Source organism: Patiria miniata, unplaced genomic scaffold, assembly GCF_015706575.1.
Source record: "Patiria miniata isolate m_02_andy unplaced genomic scaffold, ASM1570657v1 HiC_scaffold_1, whole genome shotgun sequence".
NCBI classification, from domain to species: domain Eukaryota; kingdom Metazoa; phylum Echinodermata; class Asteroidea; order Valvatida; family Asterinidae; genus Patiria; species Patiria miniata.
Window position 1 is genome coordinate 4,842,878 of NW_024037047.1, and position 20,007 is coordinate 4,862,884.

At 41.9% G+C, this 20,007-nt stretch overlaps 1 protein-coding gene across 4 annotated transcripts; it reads left to right on the plus strand.

Moving 5' to 3' along the window:
* Positions 1 to 1,478: 1,478 nt before the first annotated feature.
* On the plus strand, positions 1,479 to 18,511 carry LOC119743175 (palmitoyltransferase ZDHHC17-like). 4 transcript variants are annotated; one of them, XM_038219726.1, is made up of 14 exons: positions 1,479 to 1,636; positions 2,456 to 2,762; positions 5,365 to 5,652; positions 5,846 to 6,008; positions 6,450 to 6,557; positions 7,515 to 7,654; positions 8,321 to 8,421; positions 10,672 to 10,796; positions 11,975 to 12,131; positions 14,018 to 14,101; positions 14,718 to 14,875; positions 15,699 to 15,745; positions 16,233 to 16,304; positions 17,907 to 18,511. In XM_038219726.1, the coding sequence occupies exons 2-14, from the start codon at positions 2,461 to 2,463 to the stop codon at positions 18,037 to 18,039; spliced, it is 1,878 nt and encodes a 625-aa protein (XP_038075654.1). In that variant the 5' UTR covers positions 1,479 to 1,636; positions 2,456 to 2,460; the 3' UTR covers positions 18,040 to 18,511. The 4 variants fall into 4 exon arrangements, with proteins under 4 accessions (XP_038075654.1, XP_038075514.1, XP_038075701.1 ...); XM_038219586.1 differs by lacking the exon at positions 16,233 to 16,304 and having other exon boundaries at positions 15,699 to 15,817; XM_038219773.1 differs by lacking the exons at positions 16,233 to 16,304; positions 17,907 to 18,511 and adding an exon at positions 16,159 to 16,201 and having other exon boundaries at positions 15,699 to 15,817.
* The last annotated feature ends 1,496 nt before the right edge of the window (positions 18,512 to 20,007 follow it).

Genomic DNA, 20,007 nt, shown 5'->3' on the forward strand with positions numbered 1-20,007 from the left:
ATGCATCAGTTTGTAAGTGGCTGTGCTCAACACTTCTATTGCACTCGTGATGTCAGGCAATGATGCATTAATCATGTGTGCTTTTGACATGTTTGAGTAGCGCCACTTACAGAGTGTGCCAAAAAGTGCAACATTCAGAAAACAAATAATGAAAACTTTTTAATGTTTTTGTCTTCAATGAAAGTAAATACATGTACTACATTAAAACCCGACTATTTCTCAATCCACTCTTTTTTTACCCCATTCCACTGGGTCCCTAGATCCAGAAATGCAACTAAGTGAAATGGTGTAAAATTTACTTGGGCCACTGTCACCTGCTGCAGAATCTGGGTTAAGCATTGAATAGGCATTGAAGTTGGTGACATCACATTTTTTGGCACACTTTGTAGCATATATATCAGTTCTTGCATGAGTCCATTTTTTTAAAACTGGAATTACATTTGCGGCCTTATTAATCTGCAAGGAAAGTGGGAAATTTGAAGTTGGAGCAAGTCTAATCTGAGGAAATAAAAACAAATCAGCCACATTACCTGTCTGTGTAGACACGTCATAGCACTAAAGATTTCTTGAGGGATATTCAAATCTCAAGGTCTTCTTTCATTTTGTGACTAGTCTGAGATGCCAGTCTGGACAACTAGTCACGGTCGAACTTTAGTTCGGTAGATTGGCCCTGCCCTTGACTACAGTTTTGGTAGTTTGACGATGTTCTACTGGGGCATATATTGGACGGCACTTCGGGTTTACTGATGACCAGCATGAGGAACTGTACTGGGCCGACTGTGCTGGCGATCAGCGTGACACGTTTATAATAATTCAGATCTCCCCCCCCCCTTTTTTTGTCACAACTGCACGAAAGGCGCGTCCACGGGTATACGCAATGTAAGTTGATTTGAATCCAAATTTTTGAGAATATACTGGGATCTTAAAATTCTTCGTCGTTATTTTTTCGGTATTCGGCGACAACCATCTCCTGGTACGTTACGTTCACAACAAAGAAATACATGTATAACCATCCAGAATATTTTGCCGATTATAAAAAATACCGCACAAAATGAAGCCCACACTGGGGCTCAGTATGCTTGTTTACATGCATCATTTCGTACTCTAATTTTAGGGGGGGGGGTCCCCAAACGTGGCGCACGGGCTTCCGGCGATGTTCCCCCGACTTTCCTCATGCATGCATGCCAAAAAAACCCGGACTCAGTGTGTGAAAATGAAAAAAAAAAAAAATCTAAACATGATATACTGGAATGTACATCCCAGTGTATTTCTTACGGCGGGGGATGCTGGGGCAATGTGTAAGAACAGCTGCTCCTGACAGAGATACCGATAGAGATACAAAAAGAGAGTAATTTCATTTTCTCCCCTCCTCAAGAACTGCTCCTCTCCGACCCCACACACCCATCCCGTGCTCTCAGCTCAAAATATTAAATGCTAAAATTGAAAGAGGGCGGCACATAATTATTGATGACGTAATCCCATCATCCAAAGCGCGTTTCGGAAGTAAAAAATGGCCGCCGCCATTCGATCAAAAGGCAAGTGTAGCTCATTGAAAGAATAGAAATTTTGCCGCAACATAAAGATCGTCTCAAGCAACGACTCTGCTGACACTGAAGATAAATTTACCCGAAAGCAGGTGAGTTTGGGAATGAAGCTAACGTTCACGATTTTACAAAATTTCAATAAGAATATAATTTACGGCGAAATCCGACGGGCAGTAGAACATGAAATGCACGTTTTAAAAAGAAAAGCACAGGCCGCATACAAACGACTTCACATTACTGTGACGTCATAGCATACTTGCACACGTGTAGAAAAGCACTTGTAGATCGTGTTCAGTAGACTAGACATGGTTGATCGGAATTTTCACCATCGATTCGTGGATTCGTAAGTGAAAATTAAAATAATGTCTTCAAAACCACTGTCACTGCACTAACAAATTAACAAAGTGCTAACCCCCCCCCCCCAGCCCAGTTTCTTTAAATTATAGAAGGCCCAGGCTTTGTTATTTAGTGAGTCGGCCTCAATCAAATCTCAATTTGAATGATTCAAATTTTGAATCTAGCAATTACGGCCTTAAATAATTAATAAATAAACCCTTTCGGCATGTTCGGGCATAGCATCATAAATTTGGCCAAAATAGGCCTACCTCCTAAAAAAAAAGTCCACACTCGGAAGAGTCGGAACACTGGAACATGCACCCGAAAGTGTAGAACTTTGTCAAATTTTGATTTTCACATTTGGACTAGCATGACTAGGCAGTAGGGTAGGCCTATATTTGTAGTTCATTAACACTTTAGAAATAGACGCATACTCACACTCTTTATATTGTAGCCACACTCTTTGTATTGTGTTAAAGCACTTTGTTATTTGTTGAAAAGCGATAGAGTAATAATACTATTTTGAAGAATTAATTTTTCAAACGTCATGTACATTTGTAATTATTCATTCGTAGAAGCAATGGAAGAATTCAAACCCTACCCAACCCAAGCCATGGCCAGCCAAGCCGATATGCCCCCGGCTCAGCTAATGGTCAGCAGCAACGAAGCGCATCTGCCGGCCGACCGTCGATCACCCCATCAACAGCAAGTCCGATCCAAACCAGACTACTCCACATTTGACTCGGTCCAGGCCGTCCAGTACGGCGCCATTGATCGGTTGAAAGAACTTGTTGAGAATGGCTTGGATGTACAGGAACCGGACAAGGAGAATGTGACGCTGCTGCACTGGGCTGCGATCAACAATAGACTGGAAATTGCAAGGTAAATCACAAGAAGTGGGAAGCATTGGAGTGCTGTGCCTCATGTATAGGGCCTCATATTGAGTAGGAATTGAGTCAATCACAAGTCAATCACAAGGTCAATTCGCAAGTACATGCAGCAGGGGATGAGCAGTGACGAAGGAATGTCTTTTTACAGTTGATTTGCTCAGAATGCTATTTGAATTGAGACTGGACGACTTGTGATTGACTTAGGTGATGAGTGGTCGTAACTTGTTGAACCAACTTTATTACAACACATGTGTGCATTATGTAAATGCATTTAAAGGTATAATTTACTGTAAAATTACTCTTTCAAAATTAAGTGGTACCAGTTCGGTATTTCAATGACCAGAGGTCATTCGGGATAGCATCGCTGACAGGATCTTCCACGATGTTACGCACACGGTAATTTACATGCAAGCGTCGTGAGCCCGCATTCATGCGCCTTCGAAACGTTCAATTATCCCGAATGACCCGTGACCCATATCATTGTGCACATGTATGTACAGTTGAAATACCAAACTGGCTTATTGGGGAGGCTGAAGAAGATGGGGATCAGGAAGAGGGGGAGCACAAGGATGAGGAGCTTGAAGAAGCAGAGGATGAGGTGGGAGAAGAAGGAGAAGGGGACCAGGAAGAAGAGGAGGACCAGGATGAGTATGAAGAAGAAGAGGGGGATGATGAGGATGAGGATGATGACGAGGACGAAGAAGACGAGACGGAAAGTGACATACCCGAGCCAACACCAAGAAGGACGGAATGGCGACCAACAACTCCAAAGAAGGCCAGCAGAGGCAAAAAGAGACAACTGGATTACGATCCAGACCCACAATCTGTGTAGTCTATGTACATGTAATAGACATGGCGAAAGCCATGATCTATTACAATTGAGCAGATTCGCTGATTAGTTATGCAAGACAACCGCATCTTGACCTCTAGATTTTGACCAATCAGCTGGCGCTTCCTATATCGGATCTTCGGTCATTCACGTCTTTGCGTCATAGACATGGATATAAAAAAACCTGTGTCACGTGCTCTGTATCATGTTACGCAATATGCGCCCAGCTGTTGTTGTATTTGAAAACACTGCATTCGAATTGACCAATCAAACCATTAGTCCTAATATGGGAATTAAATGACGTCACAAGTTAGTAAAGTCGACCCCGATTTGCTGGCGCCTGGCTTGCATATATCCGCATGTTTAAACATACATGTATCAGACGTTGTACAGGAGACTTGGCTCTGTGGATAACGGGTGATACTCAGACCACCATCTATGCTCCAGCCAGACGTCCCCCTTGACGAACATGGATGGACGAGAACTCTGGCTGATGTGTTTGTGCTGCTGGGTCCCACCTTCAGACGAAGAGAGTCACACATGCACTTTCTCCAGCTCCTTCCCCCTGTCTTGGATGGTATTTATTGTCAATTGGACGAACATGAAATTGAACTGAAGGAGGCAGGTGATAAGACCTCCACCATCCAAGAGATACAGGCCTGGTGTGGCCTCCACTTTCTCATGGGTCTCAACAAGCTGCCAAACTACAGAGGATACCGGTCCACATACCATGCCCTGTCCACACACGATGGCTCGGAACCAGTTTGACATCATGAACAAGTACCTGGCATGCCACGATCCTGACAAAGGTCCAGGTTTGATCGGTAACAAGGCAGCAAAAATTTGGAGGAAACACCCACTAGCTGTACCTCCTCCAGCCACCCTTGGAACAACAAGGTTTGACATCGATGCATCCACCACTGCAACGCCATCCGGGAGGTGACGATCGAAGAAGCAGTGACAAAGTAAATGTACAGTGGCTACAAAGCCAGAGTCAACAAATTTGTCATACCCCTGAAATCAATCCAGGTAGGCTTCAAGATCTACGTCTTAGCCGGGCCATCTTAAACTTCATGGAGCATCCCTGGTGCACAAAGACCAGGATGACATCCATTGCTACCACAGTAGTGAAGCACCACCTTGGCCACACTTCCGCAACATCTAAACATACCGACTATACATATCAATCCCCTTGGCCAGAACCCTGCTTTCCCACAAAACTTACCCCACTGGGGCTGTGAAATGCAACAGTCGAGGTGTGCCTTCAGGTCTTAGATGCAGACTGAACGAGATGAAGAAAGTATGGAGAGGTACATTGTACGTCCTACATGTACTCCCAGCAGAATTGCCAGATGGTTGTCTCCGCTTGGAAGGACAGCAAGGCCATGATGGTTCTTTAGCAGCTCACCAGGGATTTAGAGATCAGATCAGCACAACGTCCAGCGGAAGGTTCCAGATGACAGCGGCTGGAGAAAGACCCCGGTGGTGCTGGCTCCACTCCAAACCATTGACAACATGGCACACATGACATGGGAGGGATGGACTGTGGAGATCAACTCCATGCATAGTAAACATGCTCCCGGAAGTCTCAATGCTGGTGGAAGAAGATCCTGTACTTCCTGATGGACATCACCAGGGTTAACGCCTACATCTGTGACATCAGTTGGCAGGGCTTAATGGTACCAGCAAGAAACCACACCAACTTTCCTTTTTTTTTTAAAGGGAATGAAATTTAAATTGTTCCTCTTTTTTTTTTCTCAACCAGATACCTCATCAACCATGGAGCCGTCATTGACCAACTGGGCGGAGACCTGAACTCAACCCCTCTCCACTGGGCCACCAGGCAGGGTCACCTACCCATGGTGGTCCTCCTGATGCAATACGGGGCTGACCCCTCCTTGAGGGATGGGGAGGGGGTAAGTGGGGTCCACCTGTCATGCCAGTATGGGCACACGGCCATCGCAGCCTACCTGGTAGCCAAGGGGCAGGATCCGAATCTGCTGGATGGCAATGGAATGTCTCCACTTATGTGGGCATGTTATAGGACGTTCTCGTAAGTAGGAATTCTGTGCATAGACTGTTTCACAGATGTCGAAATCTTTTATTTTTTGTTCAAGTCATTTTAAGTGCTGCCTAACTTTTCCATGTGATTTTGTCTGACTTATATAGCTGGCCACCACTTATGATTTTGAGGTGACAGATTTATTTTCACTCATGTTTTACTTCAATTTTTGTTTCCCTCTCAGAGTTGATCCAACTCGTCTCCTGTTGACTCTGGGAGCAAATCCCAATCTTCAAGACAAGCATTATCTCAATTCTGCCCTGCACTGGGCCACGGCCGTGGGTAATACGGCGGCCGTCAGCACGCTATTGCAACATGGCTCGGATAGCTTCATTGAGAACAGCCGGGTACGTTTGAGTGCCAATTTGCAGACAATATTTTTCACAAGATTTCTGCTTCAAAAACTTGATAAGAAACGAACCGTTAGAAACAAGCTCCATCGTATGGCTCTTGGCATATCCACTATTTTAAACCAATGCGAAAATGAAGCGGAAACACCCGCAACAGAAGTGCTCAATCAGCAAAATGAGCGTTATATTTGCTTTGAGCAAACAACACACACATGCCTCATATTTGGTTCCAATAATTTTTCATGCTTACGAACCCTCTGCTTCCTCATTTGTTGTGCTCTCACATTGCAAATGTTCTACAATTAAGCACATAACAGCCATAACTTGTCAACGGAATGTCTGATTAAAGTACAAGACCACACACCCCAATTTCGACCTCTGCCCAGTTCTGTCTTATTTAGCTAGAATGCTTCACATATGATCGTTTTCTCTGTTTAGCACGAGACACCGTTAGACGTAGCGATGTCACGGCGCAATGGCTACATTGCCATGCGTATCAAGGAGCACCGAGGGGAATTCCCACACGGCTCAAAGAAAGGGAGCAAGGTTGGTTTGTTCCCCTATCTATCTGTCTGTCTGTGAGTTTTTGGTTACTCTAGATTTGTTAGAACTAAGGGCGAGACTTTGTGTTAAATTTTGTAAACATTTAGCAAATACTTTAAATAAGGATTAAACGTTTAAATGCTTAGTCATATCACAAAGTCTGATGCCTGCCCATTATGTCTGCAGACCGGCGTGATTGACATAATAAAGCAACGATGATTGACATAATAAATAGCAGGCAGTCATTGAAAAAGTAAAACTTAACTAAGTGTACCCCCTAATCAAGCACTGTGGTGCTTCTAAGGCTATGTATGTTTAGCTCAACGGAAGATTGTATGAATGTCAGTCCCTTTTTTATAATTCATGTTTCGTGTAAAAATTTTGGAAAATTTGTAATCTTATTTAGCATTCTATTCCTTTTTGACGTTGTAAACATGTAAAGTTAATATTCATAATTACAGAAAATAGCAGAAAATATTTCAACATGTTGCTAAGCAAAAGTCAGTGGAGCACCAGTCAGAGGTTATGTACATTGCGTGAAATTGTGGCTGGTAACCAGCCGTTGCTCAAACGTTCTCTTTGTTTCTGTGTTAAACAGCTGCATGATATTATGCCGCTTAAATGAGGCAGTATTTTGCAATTATACCACATCGTTGCGAGCAAGTTTGGAAGGCCTCAGTTTTGCTATATTCCCTCAAACTCGTGCTTGACAACCATAGTGTTGTTCATGGTATTATGGGACCGAGGACACTATGGGGACAGCAGAAAAGCCCCACAACTTAGTCCTAATTTGTCTAACAATAAAAACTTCCCATAACTCGGTGACGGGCTGCCGGTCTGCCCACTGTTATTTATGGCAATTTTACCCCTCTCATGCTTGTACTCATACCTATGGAAATTTTCTGGACTACAACATTTCTATGTATTATTAAATGAATGTGCTGGTTTTTGCACTCGTAGGCCTTACGGAAATACGTCATGTGGGCCATTCCAGCCGTCGTCATGTTCCTCCTGGGGTTTATCCCCAATCTCAGCGCTTCCTACATCACCAAGGCTGGTCTGTTTGCGTTGAGTGTTGGCCTTGTGTACCTTTCACTACGGTAAGAGTTGACTGATCTTGGATTTGGATTTTATTTCCCTTGTGCATCCTGTCACTGATAAGCGTGGTAAAGCCACGTGCAGTAGACGTCGCTATCAACAAGATGAATCATATCCAGCCTTAGGAATTTTGGCAGCGCTACCCAGGAAATTCGGAGCATCTACCTTTACGCGTGCTGCATCCAAGCTGATGCGAATTGCACGAGGTATGCTGCGGAAGTTACCCAGACTGTATTGGATTCATCTTGTTTATTGTGACTTGTAACGCTGCAGCGGCTTTACTGTGTTTGTCACGGACTGATGAGTGTATCAGGGGAATAAATGCAGATCCAGTCTAGGACCAAGACTAACAGTAGACTGCTGGAAACTTGTTCTCAATCGTTCACTGAAACTGTGGAACACCTGTCTAAAATGGGTTCAAAACACATCATATAGCCTTCATTGGTTTCCCTGTGCCTTTATGATTCTTCCTTTCCTGATTCCTTGATATGGCATGTAATATTTTGTATGCATAAATATTAAACTAATGTTATATTGGTTATTGCCTGTAGATAAATGTTAATGTGAATATTTGATATTGACTATACCCTGAGTTTATCAAACATTTCACAACTTGTGAGAAGGTAGTTGATTTCTCCTTTTGTGTTTCATTCAAAACATACATGTAGGTTCTTTGTCGATAGTCGAGCTGCTCAGCTTTTTCCCATCGCTTTGGCAGTTGCAACCAAGGTCATCGTCAACTTCACATATTTTGCCTTCTTCTGGCCTTATATCCTTTTGTTACCCTTCCACTCCCTTTTTTCTGTAATTGGGCAATTCCATTGTTACGGACCTTACATTCAGAGCCTACTGACCAATTTGAAACAACAAAGAAAAAATTGCATTACGAGCAAATGTGATATATTTGGTACATGTACAACTCTAGCTTGGGCCTTAATTTAAAAGATACCATAGTTAATGTAGTATTTAATAGCTGAATTAATAAATGAGATATACATATATCTAAGCGCTGTGACAACCATTACAGATGTTACGCATGAAGACTGGTCTTGAGTTTTAGTATGCAATGATGAAAGTCTGTGAAGTTTTTGCAGGGATTTAATGAAATAAAACATGTTATATAGCTTCACTCTATAAAATCCCAATAACATTTTACAAAAGCTACTTTGATGTTATTGATTCCTCATGTTTTTGTTGTTAAGGATTTTATATTATGTTATGAACGTTACTTGTCTGAAATTAACCTCACACACGTGATAAAAAAACATACATACCGGTAATCATGGTAAGCAGATTCTTAGTTCTGAGTGTATAAAATATAAACCGTTGTCTCTGCCTTAAAAACAAAAATCACAATAACACTTGTGTTTTGCATGTGAAAACAAGATGCGAAAAGGACTACCTAAAATGTGTAATTTTAGCCTGAAAACATCCCAGAGCAGTTTAATTCACAAGTAACAGTCGGTCAGTGAGAAAGGTAACAATATGTAGGTAACCAGTCTTTAACCTTAACTCCCTCGGCCTTTTTGCTAGGATGTAGCCTCAATCTTGCAAAATCCTTCAATTAGCCTCATGGAAAAATAGCATAGCCTCAATTCTGCAAATTCCATCAATTATTTCTTGAATATGGTCCATGGAGGGGTGACCACTGCCTGAATCCTGCAAACTCCTGCGGCACTTGCTGTCAATTTGACATCCTGGAGCAGTACGGAGGATTTCAAGCATAATCCAGGTGTACATGTATACTTATGCATGGCTGAGCAAAAACAACACAAGGTCCGGCCCAAGACCTTGACAAAGTGCATCCTACGAAATCAGTAATGCGCTTTTGTCATGTAACCTCAATCCTCCAAATTCCTTCACTTTGGCAAAGAGGATTTTGAAGGATTCAGGGCGGTTAAGGTTAATCAAAAGTGAAAGTTAGTCTGTAAGATAGGTAACCAGTCTAATTGATAAGGACTGTCAGTCAGTGAGATAGTCCGACTAGTCCAAATCGAGTGTCAATCAGTAAATGAGAGACAAGCAAGTCTATTTTATTCTAATTGCCAAGCAATAGTTGGTCAGTAAGGAACATACTATGTACCAAGAGGAGTGTACAATGCCTCTTGGACCAATTCAAAATGTAAGTACTGAACAAGATATAAAGGCCAGTAAAGGTGGCAAAACTTTGAAAGCGTAGCTTGTATCAGGCATGTCATTATACAAAAACAGACAAACTATTACAGAAAGATAATTACACACATTGTATACTTCTAAGCTTTTACCAAAGTTATGAAAAGTAATAATGGGCTAGGAGTAGGATTGCCATAAAAAGTCCAAGGACAGAGACACATCAAATATAAAATATATTACATTACATAAGGTACAATTTAAGTTTGCGTATGAAAATATTGTATGACCTTGAACATCTAAGAGAGAATGGTAGATTTTTCCATAATTTAGGTCAAGTATTTAATGTTGTATTGAAAGGCAGATGTTCTTTGTTGCGGTATACACACAAGTGTTATAGTTATGTAAACAAAGACGGTCACTTGATTGCTTTTGCTGCTGAGATGGCTTTGTTTGATTCATCAGCTAGCGACTAATGATGTATGCCCAGGGTACTTCTTTGGGACAGCCACAACAACATTCTTGTGGCTCAAACAGTGAAAGCTTTTTCCAAATCGTGCTATGTCCAATACAGCAGTTTACCAATAAGCCTTTTCGGAGTTCCAACTGCGCATTCGTAACCTGTGACAACGCGCATTGTTTGTCTCAAATGGCCTTTGACATCATCGCGCCACTGACTTTATAAAAAGGCTGTTTGTGCATTGTGGGTACTGTCAAAGGGCATTTGAGACAAACAATGTGCGTTGTCACAGGTTACGAATGCGCGCAGTTTGAACTCCGAAAAGGCTTATTACAGCCACATTTACCTGATATAGTGTACATACATGTACATGTATGTAGCCGTATAGGTTAGGCAGCCATATTTTGATAAATATATCAAGAGTAAGTCTGGTTCCTTGACTCTGAACACATGTCAGTGATCTGTGGATGAAGGCAGGGTACTTTCTGTCTATGGGTGCTATGTTGTACAGCTTCTGGAAGTGCTGGCGGTTCAACCCTGGCGTCATCAAAAACTCGCAGGAAGACCAGAAAAGGGTGAGACGTTTTGCTTACAGCGACTGAGCTATCTAAGGGTAGTATCAAAAATGAAGACCCCTAAAAACGAAGACCTAAAACCGAAGACCCACTGAAAAACAAACACCCACTCAAAAACAAAGACCTGTTTTTGAGTGGGTCTTCGTTTTTGAGTGGTTCTTTGTTTTCAAGTGGGTCTTCGGTCATCGTTTTAGGGGTCTTCGTTTTCGATACTACCACTATCTAACTGTGCTCTTGACAGTTAACTTTCAATCCTAGGTCTCCTTCTCTGATGTTTTTTTTCCCCCATTCAACCATTAACCATATTGTGAGCCACACAGCGGTGATACACCATGTGTGGGGGAAAAGTTGATTTTGAAAAAAAATAAAATTGGGAATGTTTTTTTTTTTCCAGTTGATATTCACCACAGAAGGTACTTTAGCTGGTTAATGCCGTGTCCGAAACGGGCTTCCAGAGCTACGGCTACGTCTATTGTCAGCGCGTCCCCGCGTATTTTCAATGGGCACAGACCTAGACCTAGCTCTAGGCAGTTGATTCGGATGCAGCCTAATAACCAGAGAAGATCAAAAGGTCAAGTGTACATGAGAGTGTACATGACCTGTGACCCAGAGAAAAGCACTGCAATCTGTTTTGGACAAACCCACTGTCAAACTAAACACAAAAGAAACATGATTAATATTTCAACCAGGTAATTACCTTCCATGGTGAATATCATGTGAAAAACAAAACAGTCACGATTTCGATTTCCTCAAAATCAACTTTTCCCCACGTACGTACCACTGTGTGGCTCACAATATGAGGAAGTCCAGTATTTATTGGGCTATTATATTTGTTATGTAATGTACAATTGTTGGAACTTATGCAAAATCAGGAACATGCAATGTGACATTGGAGAGGCACACATGTTGGTACCCATGTTGGCAGTGGATGGGGCTTGATAGATTGGTCAATTAAGCTAGGGCGACTCCTGTTCAGAATCAAAAAGAATTGATTCCCAACTTGGAAGTGGAATCGTAGCTCCGCTTTTTGAGTTTTCAGTTCCGGACACTGAATCAAAATTTATGTCTTTTAAGCAATCACTGAAGAGAGGGAAAACACCCATTAAAGGCAAGTAGGATCATTTGCTTTTCATGCTTATAAATTCTGTTTTTGTTTTTTTCCCCTTTTTCTTCCTCAGACAATCGTTGAGATGGCAGAGACGACAGGCCTGGACCTCAGCAAGTTCTGCACGACCTGCCTGATCAGGCGACCAATCAGATCCAAGCACTGCTCGACGTGTGATAAATGCATCGCAAGATTCGACCACCACTGTCCCTGGGTAGACAATTGCATTGGTGAGATTCCCCAAGTGTTTTGTTTTTGTTTTTTTGCTGGCCTGGTGAAGGGCCATAGTAATTGGACCAATCTCAGGTGTGATTACTATCTGACATGTATGCACAAAGGCTACAGCACACTGCGTATGCCATGCATGTCTTGAACATGCAGTTTGACAACAATTGACCTATCGCCGTTTGCGAGTTAGCCACGCCCCTTAGACAACCCTATGGAGTTTTGTACACTAAGTTTTGTTTGTCTCAGATTTTGCGTGTTCCACGGCCATTTGTATATCATGTAATTGGACAATATTTCACAAGCTGCATTGACGCGGTTCTAATGCGATTCTACCGCGATAGGTCAATTGCACAGTGATCAGGTTCTTATGGATTGGCCTATAGACCATTATCATGTTGCGGCCATCTTGACTTTTTCCCATTCAAATCAACGTAACCAAAGAGAGGCTGGAAGGAAAAATAATCTGGTTCCTTTTTTGCAAAAAAAAAAATCATTCAGTACTGTTGTTGGATACAGGGAACATGACTGAAATGGTGGCAGCATGATAAATGTCTATTGTCATCGTACTGAGACACTAACTGACTGACTGACCAGCTCAATAGTCAAGCCTAGTCTAGTGGTCAAAATGAAGGAAAACTAATCCTTAAACCTAACTTCCTAGCATGTTTTACTAGGAACCATACCCATCCTGGCAAATTCCAACACCATTATCAAAAACTGCACACATATTTCTGACTTAGTTTCTGGAGGTGTGCCAACCCAATGTAAAAGACTGTCAGTTTAGGGGTACTGTACCCATCCCAACAGATTCCAACAAAACATGCTGTTGGGATTTGATTGGTTGAGTTCTGTTTGGGTTAACCCATTTACAACTGTACTACATTGTATTACATTGTGTTATTTCACTGGTGAATCCATGAAACCATAGAGTACTTGGGCAGTAACAGGCTGGGCGCATTGGTGTGGTAGAGAAACCAGGCTTGACTAGTAATGTATTGGAGTGCGCCTTACAAGCTGCCTCGCAGTTCGACGCAGCCTAATTTTTGTTTTCTTTAGTTATGACTTTAAAACTTAAAACTTCTTTTGAGCATGTCAATCAGTTTGTTTTATTCATTATACTTCAAAAAGCATTTTACTTCAAATAATAACCCTGGATTGGAGATTTGGGAGACATCCCCATAGACTTGTGCACAACATTTTTGAAACTTAAATGTGCCCTAACCCAATATTCCCTTGTCCTTTTTCCACGAATTTCGGTAGGTTTACTAATTAGACCCCGAGCAACAAATATAACTTAATTGCGACAATAAAATTGTGCCTCTAAAGGGGGGGGGGGGGGGGGGGGGGGGGGCTGTGACATTAGGGAGACATGAAATTGTCTCCCTAATGACCGATGTCTCCCATCGTTCGAAGAAATTACGATACCGTGTCTCCTTAATGGTACCATTACACGTACATGTGTATAATAGTTTGTCTTATGTCTTATATTGCCCTTTAATGTAAATCCAACCACAATTCGGCCTTGCGTCGCTAAAGGTGGATATTATAATAAACCATTATTGATTGATTGATTGATTGATTGAAGTGTGAAAAAAAATTATCTGTGATGGAAGCTATTCATTAATTTGGTAACAAGGATACATGTATGTACAGTAGAATGCCTGTATAGCGAAATCCACCTTAACTAAATTATTTTATTCTAATGAACATGCTTTTGTACCTTTTGGCTGTCAATCTTACCGAGCATTGGTGGCCAAATTGGTAAAACCACTGCAGCACCGAATGATTTTGAGGATCCCATTGTGTACGTTATAGGGAATTTTATGGCAAAAATTGTGAACTTTTGTTCTTGATTAACCATCGTCCATTCTTTTATGTTTACATTCAGGTTCCTTGAATCATCGTTTCTTCATCATTTACCTGGGTGCCCTTCCGATTTCGAGCATGTTTTACCTGATGGGTAACGCCCTTTGTAAGTTGATTGTTGCAAGGCTTTATCTTTTTTTGCTTAGCCATTGAAGTATATTGCTTGTCCATGATTCTAGGCTGCATTAATACCACATACACTCAACCAGAAAAGAAAGTCCCGCCCCCCTCTTCCAATACTGTTTTGTCTAACTAAAAAACTACTGAGCACCTCTCGCTCAAATAACGACTAATCAGTACAGAAATTCCTTAGCAATCCAGCCATACTCTTTATTTGGCCCAAAACAGTGATAATGTGTGCGAATTTATGCATTTTATGACAAATGATACCGAAAAACAGTTGCACTTTTGTATACGTGCAAGTTGTGGTTCACAATCACCTTGCACGTATAAAGTGCAACTTTTTTTCAGTACCACTTGTCATAAATTGCATAATTTTGTACACATTATCGCTGTTTTGGGCCAAACAAAGAGTATGGTTGGATTGCTAAGAAATTTCTGTACTGATCAGTCCTAATTTGAGCAAGATGTGCCCAGTAGTTTTTGAGTTAGACAAAAAAGTAATAAGGGGGGACTTTCTTTTTTGGTTGAGTGTAGCTTAGCTAAGTAGCATTTTCTGCATAGCTTCTTTCACATTTTATTATTATTATTTTTTGTCACAGTCTGGGTAGAGTCCTGCCAAACCACATTTGGGGAGAACGGCCTTTGGATTTTCATTGGCGAGGTCATGTCTTGTTCCCCGTGGACCTTTGTGTTGAGTCTGCAGGTCGCCGTCTACATGATGTGGGTCGCCATGCTATTTGTTTGTCAGTTTTACCAGGTAGGGAAATCTTAACCAGTCCAACCCAACCCAACCCATCCAACCAAACTCACCTCGCTCCAACCCAACCTACTCCAACCCAACTGAACCCACCCCAACCTAAGCTAACCCAACCAACCAAAACCAACCCACACCATTCCAACCAACCCAACTTATACCATCCCAACCCAACACACCCCAACCCAAGCCAACTATACCCAACCCACGCAAGTGTGTAAACACCTTCAATCGTGGAACCCCTATTGTCACTCTTTTGTTTGTACTTTATGGAAGACCTCCAATATGTTTTGTACATGATCGTCAATCTTGGACCTTCGGGAATTGTGGACCCTATTGTCCTCTATCGTTCAACGTCCCCTATTGAATGCACAAAAAAAATCGACCCCACTATACAGGCAACTTTTCAGCTGATCAGCTGATTTCCTCTTTTTTGACCTCCCATGTGTGCCATTGAAAATAGAAAAACACTGTACAAAGTCTGGGAAAAATTTGAATTTCCTTTTTTTTGTGATTTCCCAGTTGCATGCCTGACTATACCCAACCCTCCTATACCCACCCCACCCCACCCCACCCCAACCCAACCAACCCAACCCAGCCCAGCCCAGCCCAGCCCACCCAGCCCAGCCCAACCCAACCGGTCCTATCCCAAGCAAACATACCCGTCCTAGCCCAACCCAACCCTAAACCAATCCACCCATATCACAACCCCGCCCCATCCCCACCACATCCCCTGCCCCACTCAAACCCAACCCAACCCATTTATCCAATTTCTACAAAACCCACTAGCCAATATCCAAATAATTCCCAAGCTTTCTTCTTGCAGGTGATCTACCTGGGTGTGACAACCAACGAGCGCATGAACCACACAAGATATGAGTATTTCCGAGACCCCAAGGCACCCAAGGGTCCGTTTCGAGATGAAGAGCTACACAACCCTTTTCAGTAAGCCATTTTGACTTTTAACCCTACCACATTGTTTTTGATTTGTCATGTCAACAATTACACATGTTACTATTATCATTATATTGACATTTTCTAGGTTAGGGCGACAGTTTTTTATTAAAATTACTATAATAGGGCGACACACCTTATTACGGCGACAGTAGTAATGCCGACCTATTCTTAAAACCGCCATTTTGACAAGGTTTAAATGTAGGTTAGGGTTAAGGTTAGGGGTTAGTGCTAGGGTTATTTTTGTGCACAAGTCTATGGAAGTGTCGACCTATTGTGGTTGTTGGTATAATTATTAGTATTATTATTATGTTTCTGGTACTGAAACCAAGGAATCCTCAAAAGCGCCCCAGGTACTAGGCAATGAGAAGAAAAGAGAGTTTTAGAGGTGGGAGGAAAACACAAGATATGAGTATTTCCGAGACCCCAAGGCACCCAAGGGTCCGTTTCGAGATGAAGAGCTACACAACCCTTTTCAGTAAGCCATTTTGACTTTTAACTATTACTATTATCATTATATTGACATTTTCTAGGTTAGGGCGACAGTTTTTTATTAAAATTACTATAATAGGGCGACACACCTTATTACGGCGACAGTAGTAATGCCGACCTATTCTTAAAACCGCCATTTTTGACGAGGTTTACATGTAGGTAAGGGTTAGGGTTAGGGCTAGGGTAATTTTTGTGCACAAGTCTATGGAAGTGTCCACCTATTGTGGTTGTTGGTATAATTATATTACTAAATGTACTATTGGGGAGACACGTTAGCGTAGAAATTTCGATAGTAGGGAGACACAGGCTTAATAGGGAGACACCTACATGTAGGTGTCTCCCTATTGGCGCAGCCCCCCTTTAGAGGAAAATGTTGCTGTCGAAATTAGGTTATATTTGTTGCTCGTGGTCTAATTAGTAAAAATACTGAAATTCGTGGAAAAAGGACAAGAGAATATTGGGTTAGGGCACATTTAATTCGGAAATTTTTTGTGCACAAGTCTATGGGAAAGTCTCCCTATTACCCCATTGCCGGTAATTATTATTAGTATTATTATTATGTTTCTGGTACTGAAACCAAGGAATCCTCAAAAGCGCCCCAGGTACTAGGCAATGAGAAGAAACGACAGTTTTAGAGGTGGGAGGAAAACCCCAGCAGAATATTCTGAGGAAAACCCCACAGAATCAGGTAGGACTGAAAACCCAATTCACATCTGGAGTAGGGCATTAATCGAACCCAGGCAGGCCATTGAGGTGGAACCGTGGAAGGCGAGCGAAGTAACCACTGCGCCATCCTTACTCCCCTATAGGTCCTTTGAACAAACAAATATGAAGTCACCAGACTATGTTTGAGTTACGAGCCACATAAATGAATCTTGTACAATGGAAAGCAGTTGCAACTGTCAAAGTTTACAGTCACATAATGTCCCTATTGATCTGGATGTCAAACTGAATGATAATATCGACATGAAGAGTCAAGTATGCAAAATAAAGAGTTGTGCATACTTGTCTGATGGTTTGATAAAGGCAGGTAGGGGCATTTGCAAATACGCGGAAATGTACCTACCAATTTAACAAGAAATCCTTGCTCAAAGTGAAGATAGGACTGGTTCTAAATACCCTGTGAAATTATTCCGTCTGAAATGACATCATTCGGAAGACAACACTAATTCAAGGTAGTTTTAGAAAATTGTGTCCACGGGCACAGATTGTTACCTGTGGGCATTAGCAACGGAATCTAGTAAAAAAGACCCCAAAATTTGTGCATACCTTTTCTCTGTTTTTTTTCTTCAAAATGTATAGTATCCACTGAGCTGAAACTTCAACAAGTTAATTGTTATGCACCTTTCTTAAGATTCTGAGCAATATTGTTGCTTAAAATTAAAAAAAAATGCACAAAAAGCAAATATTCCCATGCACCTTAAAAAAAAAAACTGCGTAGTAACGAAGTCATTAAGACTCATATTTGGGATCTGGTCACATTTGCATATCGGCGTAATCCAACAAGTAGTAATGTCAAAGACTAAACATGTATGTTTGATAATGCTCAACTTATCTATTTTTTATTTTTTTTATATTTAATTTCTAGTCGGGGCGTTCTTCGAAACTTGGTCGACTTCTTCGAGTGCACATGCTTTGGGCTGTTCCGGCCAATGAAAGTCGACTGGGCGGTCCAGTTCACGTCTGAGCTCAACCAATCTGGCACCACCAACTACGTTTAGCGTAGGTCAGGGGTCATACTTAATGTATTCACTCAGCAATTAATCTGCAGTAAGTTCATATAACATTGGCAACGTTCGACTTCCAGTCACAGGTATGTTTTTTAAGGATTTTAAAAGCTACTTATTTTAACAGTGACACTTGTAAGATTGACATATTGGGCGCCGCCATTTTGACAACAGTGTCTTGATGACATTATCGTTCCAAATGCAAACATGTTCGCGTGAGTGGAAGCACTGCTGGTTTGTAGCTAAGGCTTTCCCATTTCATCAGTATTTCTCTGCTGTAATTTTTATTTCAGGATTTTGTCACATAACACTAAATGTCATCCCCACTTGTGTGAAAGTTAGTAACTCAAATTAGGTTTTGCCCTTCACCAATGTATAAACACTGTATACTCAGTGTGTTACCTCCCGAGTGAAAGTTGGAAAAAAATCACTCGGGTGGGACTCGAACCCACGACCTCCTGCTTTCTAGTGCAGATGTCTTACAACTCGACCACCGAGCTAACGGGATCAGTTGGCTGGTTTGAATCTGATGTACATAGCAGCGGGTACCGCGTTAACTATTCATAAGATGGAATTTTGCGTCGGGGTGATGTAAATCAAATTACATTTGGCCCTTCACCGACGTATAAACACTCTATACTCGGTGTATTACTCCCGAGTGAAAGTTGGAAAAAATTCCTCTTGTGGGACTCGAACCCACGACCTCCTGCTTTCTAGTGCAGATGTCTTACCACTCGACTACCGAGCTAACAGGATCGGTTGGCTGTTCAAATCTGATGTACAATAGAAGGTAATACACTGAGTATACAGTGTTTATACGTCGGTGAAGGGCAACATCTAATTTGATTTACATCACCCCGACGCAAACTTCCATCTGATGAATAGTTAGAAACTTGTCGCGTTAGTGCAATAAGGTCGTAACTCGATTCCGCAACAAGGTCGTATCTCGCATATCGCGACCTCCATTGACTTTGTGTGTACATCCGGGTTATTTTGAGCGAGATACGACCTATTGACATTGAAAACTCGCGTTTCACGTACATGATGTCACACGCCATTTTAGGAGATACGACCTTGTTGCACGGACACGACAAACTAATAATCTTCATGAAAGTACAACTCGAGGACAATGCTTTGTGTTCTTTGTTCATGTATTATAACACTCTACCGTAGACTAAGCACATAACCGTACGATCGAGGACCGTTTTCAACGAAAAACCCAACACTCGAGGACTGAAAGGCTTTTTTGTTCTCCGTTTGTGTGTCTATCCTCAATCGTAAAGCCATACAAGAGCGCAAACCTATAACGTCTTCATGTGAGCATTCGATTTGAAGGTCCCTCCCGCTAGTCTCCCCCAACTCTTCCTTTGTAACCGTTGAGGGAGTACTTGTGCACAGACATTGATCTCCATTAGTAAGACTGGATAGGACATGCGTATACTTGCGCGTAGTGAAGATTCAGAAAACGCGGACACATACAGCTGGGTAGCACAGTGCGGGTTTAACTTTCAAACCCTCACCGATGACTATACGTGCTTGCACAAGATGGAAGGCGCTGTGTCCTATCCAGTCTTACTAATGGAGATCAAAGTGTACAGGGCCCTTAAAGTAAGCTGCCATATGCACCTTTGGCAGGAATGGTGATGTGGTTATGGCCGAGTTTCGCTTGACCTACATTGAAGTGGCTTAATCATATGGAAGTGACTTAAATCTGCATTCAGTAGGCCCATGCGTTACTGCCAGCTGTAAAGTAATAAAAGGGCAATTTTCAATACAGTCAGCCACCAAGCGATTACCACGGAGAGTCAATTTTTCGCAGGGCATTGTGGGAGACTGTTGACAAAATTGCCAAGATGTGGGATGCTATAAAATTGTTACATTTAGTTTGTCTTAGTCAGTAGGTTCGTAAGCGACAGCGTATGATTCATGTATCTTTTTTTTTTCTTTTCTTTTTATGAAGAT

Excerpts from the sequence above, each read along its gene's own strand:
- LOC119743175 (XM_038219586.1), top strand. The coding sequence starts at position 2,461 with ATGGAAGAATTCAAACCCTACCCAACCCAAGCCATGGCCAGCCAAGCC. Across the intron at positions 2,763-5,364 it reads AATAGACTGGAAATTGCAAG|ATACCTCATCAACCATGGAG; the intron begins GTAAATCACAAG and ends TTTCTCAACCAG. Across the intron at positions 6,009-6,449 it reads GCTTCATTGAGAACAGCCGG|CACGAGACACCGTTAGACGT; the intron begins GTACGTTTGAGT and ends TTCTCTGTTTAG.